Raw genomic sequence first — 9,029 nt, forward strand, 5'->3', positions numbered from 1 at the left:
ATTAAACTTTATAAGTCCTTTTTTCTCCCTCCAGATGTTCCAGAGCGTCCTAAAACTCGATGTGAACATCACAGGGACAGCGTGCAGACCACCACACGAGAAGGACTCCCCTTAACTGGAGCTTATGTACCACAGTGTGATGAAAGCGGAGAGTACTTACCACAGCAGGTAGCTATAGTACCTTTATTTACAAGCTTCAGTGTGTTTTTGTCATCTTCCATCCATCCATTTCTTGGGTATCAATTTTTACCACTAAGTTTCAGTCATAATATATCTACAACTCTTCTCCTTTAGAGAGTCCTGAATGATTTTGTACTTTGAAATAGCCTGAAAACTGTAAATGAAACTACAGAAATAATAAATCAGGACAAAAATACGACAGAATAGACTAAAGCAGGGGTAGGGAACCCTGGTCCTTGAGAGCCACCTTCCTGCATGTTTTCCAATATATTCTGCTCTGGCATGCTCTTATTGGCTGGACACACTTGAACCAGGTAATCAGTCATGAGTAGAGACTCAAACAATTACCTGGTTCAGGTGGGTCTAGCCAATAAGAACATGCCAGAGCAGGGTATATTGGAAAACATGCAGGAAGGTGGCTCTCGAGGACCAGGGTTCCCTACCCCTGGACTAAAGCATAAGTCACACTTTACTAAAAGTTGTACCACTGTATAAGTCGCACCGGAGTATAAGTCGTGTCGAAGTATTAGTCGCACCAGAGTCTTAGTCACATCAGAGTAAAAATCGCACTGGAGTAGAAATCGCACTGGAGTATAAGTCGTATTGGAGTATTAGTCGGACAGGAGTATAAGTTGCACCGGAGTATAAATCACACCAGAGTATAAGTCACATTGGAGTATTAGTTGCACCGGAGTATAAGTCGCACTGGAGTATAAATCACACCAGAGTATAAGTCACATTGGAGTATTAGTTGCACCGGAGTTTTAGTCGCACTGGAGTATAAGTCGCACCCGAGTATTAGTCACATCGGACTATAAATCACACCGGAGCATAAGTTGCACCGAATAATATGTCGCATCGGAATATAAGTCGCACCGGAGTATAAGTCGCACTGGAGTTTAAGTCGCATTGGAGTATAAATTGCACTGCCGTATAAACCGTAACAGAATACAAATCACACCGGAGCATAAGTCGCACCGAATTATATGTCGCATCGGAATATAAGTTGCATCGGAGAATAAGTCGCACTGGAGTATAAATCGCACCGAAGTATAGATCACACTGGAGTATCAGTCACATTGGAGGAATAGTCGCATCGCAGTATTGGTTGCACCGGAGTATTAGTTGCACCGGAGTATTAGTTGCACCGGAGTGTAAGTCGCACCAGAGTTTAAATCACATTGGAGTATAAGTCGCATTGGAGTATAAATCGCATTGGAGTATAAATCGCATTGGAGTATAAATCGCACTGAAGTATAAACTGTAACGGAATTTAAGTCGCACCAGAGTATAAGCCACATTGGGGTATAAGTCGCACTGAAGTATAGGTATAATGTACTTTTCTGAATAAGACCAGCACCACCACACACTAACGAGCTTACCTTCTGTACCAGTGCCATGATTCTACTGGATACTGTTGGTGTGTGGACAGTACCGGACAGGAAAGAACCGGAACCAGGACGCAGCCTGGGTCAGCACGTGTCGACTGCAGCAGAACCGGTGAGACTCTTCATTCGTGCATTTCAGTTAGATAGTAGCGGGGGTCACAGGGGCAGTGGTTTAAGCCAAGATGCTCTGACTCCTCTGTCCCCGGTCACTTCCTCCAGCTCCTCTGGGGGGATTCCAAGACATTCCCAAGCCATCTGAGAGATGTGTTTTCCACTACCCTACTCCTAGTCTTGGGATTTGGTTTTTGGGACATTTGCTGACTGTAGATAAAAGCACTTTTATACAAATATAATCTGGTGGAATCGGCTTTATCATTTATTGTTTATCATTCAGAGTGCCAGGTCAGTCCCATAGATACAGCAGCTGTTTGCTTGGAGGTTTTAACCCCTTAATCTGATTGGTCCTCTACTATCACTGGTGTATCAAAAGTGATGGCTACCACTTCAGAAATACAAAATAAATTCAGCTTACATTCACAGGTTCACAACTTGAAAAATTATCGATTTGTATTTGAAATTTTCATTCAAAATCAAATTGATTTGTTTCTGAATAACAGTATTTACTTAACTAATGAGATAAATGGATGTTTATTATAAAATTACACATTTTTTCATTAATTATTGCAAAGGCACCATTTAATGTTTATGAATACTGATTTTCTCAGTATAGATTGATATTTTAACTGGTCCCAATTCATTAGCATCTGTAATTCCTGTCTATCCATTTACTGACAGGACAATCATCAGATTTTATTTTTGTTTGTGCTGTAAATTTTGGTTTAGAAGGGCTTTCTTTGGTTTACTTTTGGTCACCGGTATGCTGAATTGTCGCTCTAAGTTCAGACTGTCATAAATCGCTCCAGGGTTCACTTTCAAACCAAAAATTGTTTCATTTTTTAGGTAAAACAGGATTCGTTTGCTTGTTTGAGTAATGTTACTGTTAAGAAATCAAACGTACCATTTACTTGCAAATAGAGCCATCATTCAGTTTTTAAATATTTCTCGCACAGTAATGGAAGCATGCACGTTTGAGACAACAAATTTTAAATTTCTTGGGAGTTAGTAAGTGAATTTAAATGAAAAATATCTTTCTGTTCTTTTCTTTGATCACATTTACTTCCTGTTTTTATTCTCAGATGAACCACCACCCTTTACGACTCGATGTCAGCTCCACAGAGAACATGTGTTGAGCTCTGAGCGAGAGGGCCGCCCCTCAGTCGGCGCCTATGTACCACAGTGTGATGAAAACGGGGAGTACGTCCCACAGCAGGTTAGCACCTTAAAAGACGTTTTCATTCCAACAGATTCTTAAGGCGTGCTTCCATTTAAGTAGAGATTGCTCTTCTTTTAGTGCCATGACTCCACTGGATACTGCTGGTGTGTGGACAGTTCTGGACAGGAGCGAACAGGAACCCGGTCTGCGCCTGGTACGCCGTCTGTCGACTGCAGCAACCCAGGTGCAGCTTCTCTCTCATGTTTGTATCAAATAATTGCGCAGTAATTTTGCACAATCTGTAACGTTAAGCCCCTCCCCCTCAGATGAAGCTCCCCGGCCGAGGACTCACTGCGAGCGCCTCAAAGAAAGCGTTCTGACCGGCAGTGCAGATGGAAGTCCCTTAACTGGAGCTTATGTACCGCAGTGTGATGAAGACGGACAGTATTATCCACGCCAGGTTAGCATCTGCTGAGTCCTCCTCACATGTCCGCCTCTGACGGTGCTGCAGGCCTCACACACGTCTGCTTTAATGCGTCTGCTTCAGTGTCACGGTTCCAGTGGATACTGCTGGTGTGTGGACAGCTCTGGACAGGAGAGAACAGGAACCAGAACCTCACCTGGGTCACCGTCTGTGGACTGCAGCAGAACAGGTCAGGAACAAGTAACTGAGTGTTATTAGTTTAACCGTTTTTGCATAAACACTGATAGAAACTTTGTTTACCTGAACTTACAGGAATAAAGTTTAACTTATTTGAATATTTGAAAAACAAAATGTTTGCAGAATTTGTTTGTGTTCCCAGAAGTGTACATACTAATAATGTAAACATTTAAAGAGCAAATCATTCTGAACGATCGAGGATCGTTACTTAAGTAAGTAAAGTTGCAACGTTTTAAACTTAGATTAGTAAAATTACATCTTTATCCAAAAAAGTTGCAGCTTTTTAAACTTCAAACAATAATGTTGCAATTTCTTCAATTTTAACCAACAAACTTGTATCTCTTTAAACTTTACACATGCGGTTGGTGGGAAAGCACCTTAAAACTGCAATCTAAACCTATAAAGTTGCAACTTTTATCAAACTTTGATGAGTACAGTTGAAACTTAAACAAATAAAGTTACAACTTTTTAAAACTTGAATAGTAAAATTACAACTATAACCACTAGAGTTGCAACTTTTTAAACATCGATGAGTAAAGTTGCAACGTGAACCAAAAAAGTTTCTACTTTTTAAACTTCATACAAAAGACTTGCAACTTCATGAACTTTAAACAATAATGTTGCAACTTCTTAAATTTCTAACCAGTAAAATTGCAACTTTTTAAACTTTGACGAGTAAAATTGTAACGTAAACCTTTAAATATGAAACGTTTAATAAACTTTGATGGGTACAGTTGCAGCTTAAACAAATAAAGTTGCAACTTTTTAAAATTTGAATAGCCAAATTACAACTTTAACCAATAGAGTTGCAACTTTTTAAACATTGATGAGTAAAGTTGCAACGTGAACCAATAAAGTTGCTACAAATTAAACTTCAGCAATGGAGTTGCAACTTCATGAACTTTAAACAATAATGTTGCAACTTCTGAAATTTAAAACCATTAAAGTTGCAACTTTTTAAATTTTGATGAGTAAAATTGCAACGTAAACCTATAAATATGTGACTTTTAATAAACTTTGATGAGTACAGTTGCAACTTAAACAAATAAAGTTGCAACTTTTTAAACTTAGATAAGTGAGATTAAACTTTTACCAATAAAGTTTCTACTTTTTAAACTTCATACAATAGAGTTGCCGCTTCATGAACTTTAACCAATAAAGTTGCAACTATTTAAACTTTGACGAGTAAAATTGCAACGTAAACTCATAAATATGCAACTTTTAAGAAACTTTGATGAGTACCGTTGCAACTTAAACAAATAAAGTTGCAACTTTTTAAACTTAGATTAGTGACATATCAACTTTTACCATTAAAGTTGCAACTTTTTAAATGTCATACAGTAGAGTTGCAACTTCATAAAATTGAAACAATATCGTTGCAACTTCTTAAATTTTAACCAATAAAGTTGCAACTTTTTAAACTTTGACGAGTAAAATTGCAACGTAAACTTTTAAATATGCAACTTTTCATAAACTTTGATGAGTACAGTTGCAACTTAAACAAATAAAGCTGCACCTTCATAAACTTAACAATGAAGCTGTTCTTTTTCCTATTGCAAAAATGTCCCTGGAATTGTCGGTGACTGTAAAATGATGAACAAAAGATGCGGCAACGCTATTTTTGCAGGAAATGACATCACAACAGTTTTGATAGATTGAAACAAAACAAGTCAGGAAACCGAAGCATTGAGTGTTTTGGAAGAAGTCCAACACAATGATTTGATGATTATCTGTCAATCAAAATATTATACACTCAATCTGGACCAGTTCAAAATAATCTAATAGTGATCAGAAATCCCCCTCGTCAATCTGACTTTCTAGTCACAACAATTTTTAGTATTTGGAGATATTTTTAACCCATTAGTGTTAAGACTGACTAGCCTGAGCCGAGTCGGCCGGATGTGTCAAACCTTCCTCATTGAGGACCATTGTTCTGGTTTTCTTGCCTGTGGTTTTATTGATAATCCAGATTAGATTTGTTGACCAGTAAGAAGAAACCCATCTCAATGATTTGAGTTTTCTTTACTCGTCTTCTTCACAACATTTTGTTCAGAAGAACCTGAAGCTCCTAAAACAGAATGTGAGCAGCACAGAGAGCGCGCCATGGCTTCAAGTCAAGATGGCGGCCCTGCAGTGGGAGGGTTTGTCCCCCAATGCGACGCAGAAGGACGCTATCTGTCCCAGCAGGTACAGGAGTGTTTGAGACTTGTGTGTTCTTAAACTGTGGAGTTTCTGTTCATGGTATTCTTGAATTGTTTCAGTGCCACGGCTCTACCGGACACTGTTGGTGTGTTGACAGCAGGGGACAGGAGAGGCCAGGAACCAGGACGCCTCCTGGAGTCACACGAGTGGACTGTGATAGGAGACCAGGTGAGGCGGTGGATTGTGATGGACTAAATCAGGATTTTCTTTAACCCTTTTGAGGAAACTTATATTTATATATATATATACATATATATATATATATACATATATATATATATATTTATATATATATATACATATATATATATATATATATATATATATATATATGGTACCACTGTGGATTGCAGAGAAATGGTCTGCAATCTTCTGCTGTACCAGAACCACTAGCTAGGAAGGTCCTACCACTCTTTTAGAGAGTTTTAAATAATTTATGGATCCAAAGGAGATCCCGAGTGTCTGAAGAAGGAGAACAAAAGGAGACCTCCCTAATAATGTGGAGATCACCCTATATGCTCAGAAGTAGGGGTATTTTCTGTAAAGTTAAACATGTAATGCCCAAACAGGTAAGTCTATGATTTTACCTTGATCCTTAATTGGTTATTGTCTGAAATGTAGATCAAAGGGAAAGGGAGGATTTGATTAGTCTTTGATTTTGGCCACAATCAAAAACATCTAAGCAGTTGTGTCAGATTAACCTGGAACAGTTGAAAGGTTCAGACTACACCCTCGTCTCCTCACTGGCTTGAATGGAGGCTTCTCCAAAAACTCACTTTACTCCATAAATCCCATTTACAGCCTTTCTAAAATGAGGTAAAACAAGCCGTCTCTCAGTCCTGCACACATGTGGTTCTACTGTTTACCCAGAAACGTGCTAAAGTTAGCATAAGATAACCCCCCTTCCTTTGTGTTAATGTTTAGGTTTTGTACGACCAGTGTTTTCTAACACAACATTCCAACTGTTGTGATCCAACACATTCTCACTCCCAAATCATCATATATGGAGGTATGGTACGAGCCCCCTCCGCTTCACTTTTTGATATTTTAGGTGACCCCAACTTGTCGTTTTTTTATTTGCTGGCTGTTCCCGTTAAATCAGGGGATTCCAACCTCTGGGCCGTGAACCGGTACCAGTCCGAGGTCCGCTTGGTACCAGGCTGCAGACGCTCATCAGAGGTCTGGGGAAAGCCAGAACGTCAAAAAAATGAACAGCTAACACAACAAAAAAACGAACAGCCAGAACATAAAAAAGCAGTCAACAAGTCAAAAAAAGAACAGCTAGCACGTCAAATAACAAGCAGCCATAACGTCTTGGAATTCCGAATGCGGAATCTTGGAATTCTGAGTTGGAAATCTTGGAATTGCGTATGAGGAATCTTGGAATTCCAAATCGGGAATCTTGGAATTCCGAATGGGGAATCTTGGAATTCCGAATCGGGAATCTTGGAATTCCGAATTGGGAATCTCGGAATTACGTATGGGGAATCCTGGAATTCCGAATCGGGAATCTTGGAATTTCAAATTGGGAATCTTGGAATTCCGAATCGGGAATCTCTGAATTCTGAATCGTTAATCTTAGAATTCCGAATTGGGAATCCTGGAATTCCGATTTGGGAATCTTGGAATTACGTATGGGGAATCCTGGAATTCCGAATCGGGAATCTTGGAATACCGAATTGGGAATCTTGGAATTCTGAAATGAGAATCTTGGAATTCCAAATTGGGAATCTTAGAATTCCGAATCTGGAATCTCGGAATTCTGAATCGTTAATCTTGGAATTGCGAATTGGGAATCCTAGAATTCCGAATTGGGAATCTTGGAATTGCGAATCTCGGAATTCTGAATCGTTAATCTTGGAATTGCGAATCAGGAATCCTGGAATTCCGAAATGGGAATCCTGGAATTCCGAATCGGGAATCTCGGAACTCCGACTCTGGGATCTTGGAATTCCGAATTGGGAATCCCGGAATACTAAATTGGAATCTTGGAATTCCATCTGGAGAATTCTGGAATTCCAAATCAGGAATCTCGGAATTCCGAGTTGGGAATCTTGGAATTCCGAATCGGGAATCTTGAAATTCCAAATCGGGGATCTTGGAATTCCGAATTGGGAATCTTGGAATTCTGACTCGTCAGAAAAAGAACAGCTAGCACCTTTAAAAGTGAACACTTAACAAGTCAAAAAAGAAAAGTCAAAATGTCAGAAAATGAACAGCTAGCACATCAAATAGGGCGGCAGTGGCTCAGGCGGTAGAGCGGGTCGGCCAATGATCGAAGGATAGGCGGTTCGATTCCGGCTCCCGCCAGCCAAGTGTCGTTGTGTCCTTGGGCAAGACACTTAACCCTACTTGCCTCCAGTGTGGCTCCACTGGTGTGTGAATGCGTATGAATGTTCCGGTGATGGTCAGAGGGGCCGTAGGCACGTACTGGCAGCCACGCCTCTGTCAGCCTGCCCCAGGGCAGCTGTGGCTACAATAGTAGCTTACCAACACCAAGTATGAATGAGGTGTGAATGAATAATGGATATACAATGTAAGCGCTTTGAGCGTCTGGAAAAGCGCAGATAAATCCAATCCATTATTATTATTATTATTATTATCAAATAACAAACAGCAGTAACGTCAAAAAACGAACAGCCAGAACATAAAAACACTCAACAAGTCAAAAAAAGAACAGTCAAAATGTCAAACGAACACCCAACGCGTCACACAACAAACAGCCGTAACGTCAAAAAACAAACAGGCATAACGTCAAAAAGCGTAAACATCCATCACGTCAACAAAAATGAACAGCCAGAACATAAAAAACATGAATAGCCAGCACGCCAAAAAACAAACTGTCAGAACATCAAAAAACAAACAGCCAGCATGTCATAAGATGAACAACCAGTACGTCAACAAAAACAAACCCCCAGGGGCCCGTTCCAAGAAGCAGGTTTTGTTGGAACTCTGAGTTCGTGAACTCCAAATTCAGTAAAACTCTGAGTTTTCGGTTCCAGAAAGAGAGATAACTCAAACCCGGGAAAGTGGGCAAAACCAAGCCCGTTCCAAGAAGCGGGTTAGGATGAACTCAGAATCAATCACTATGGTAACTGAGTCTGTGAACGAAACCTGGTCGGTAGCAGATTTTCTTCAGGAAACTTAGAGTTCTCTGCGGTCTCCGCCCCTTTTTAAAGTGAAAGATGTTCAAATATGAGTTCCTCATTAACATTTAGCGAATATTCTCATTGGAGACGTCACGTTTCCACCACGCAGAAACCAAAATGACATGTTCATTCATAGGATCATGTAGAGAGGAGGCTGATTAATCCAGAGGAAATGT

General features: G+C 39.9%; 1 protein-coding gene across 5 annotated transcripts in view; it reads left to right on the top strand.

Annotated features, from left to right (window-relative positions):
* nid2a (nidogen 2a (osteonidogen)) overlaps window positions 1–9,029 on the top strand; it is a 67,167-nt gene that overhangs the window by 41,779 nt on the left and 16,359 nt on the right. For 3 of the 5 annotated variants that reach the window (XR_002921600.2, XM_024294401.2, XM_024294397.2), the window contains 7 exons: window positions 1,575–1,680; window positions 2,765–2,898; window positions 2,980–3,085; window positions 3,168–3,301; window positions 3,389–3,494; window positions 5,556–5,689; window positions 5,764–5,872. Coding sequence is in view for 4 of the 5 variants with exons in the window: in XM_024294401.2 (XP_024150169.1) it covers window positions 1,575–1,680; window positions 2,765–2,898; window positions 2,980–3,085; window positions 3,168–3,301; window positions 3,389–3,494; window positions 5,556–5,689; window positions 5,764–5,872 (829 nt within the window). In the remaining variant the exon portion in view is untranslated. Of the gene's footprint in view, window positions 1–34; window positions 169–1,574; window positions 1,681–2,764; window positions 2,899–2,979; window positions 3,086–3,167; window positions 3,302–3,388; window positions 3,495–5,555; window positions 5,690–5,763; window positions 5,873–9,029 lie in introns of all 5 variants that reach the window. The other 2 variants (XM_024294399.2, XM_024294400.2) reach the window with 2 other exon arrangements.

This window comes from Oryzias melastigma, linkage group LG2, assembly GCF_002922805.2.
Source record: "Oryzias melastigma strain HK-1 linkage group LG2, ASM292280v2, whole genome shotgun sequence".
NCBI lineage: Eukaryota > Metazoa > Chordata > Actinopteri > Beloniformes > Adrianichthyidae > Oryzias > Oryzias melastigma.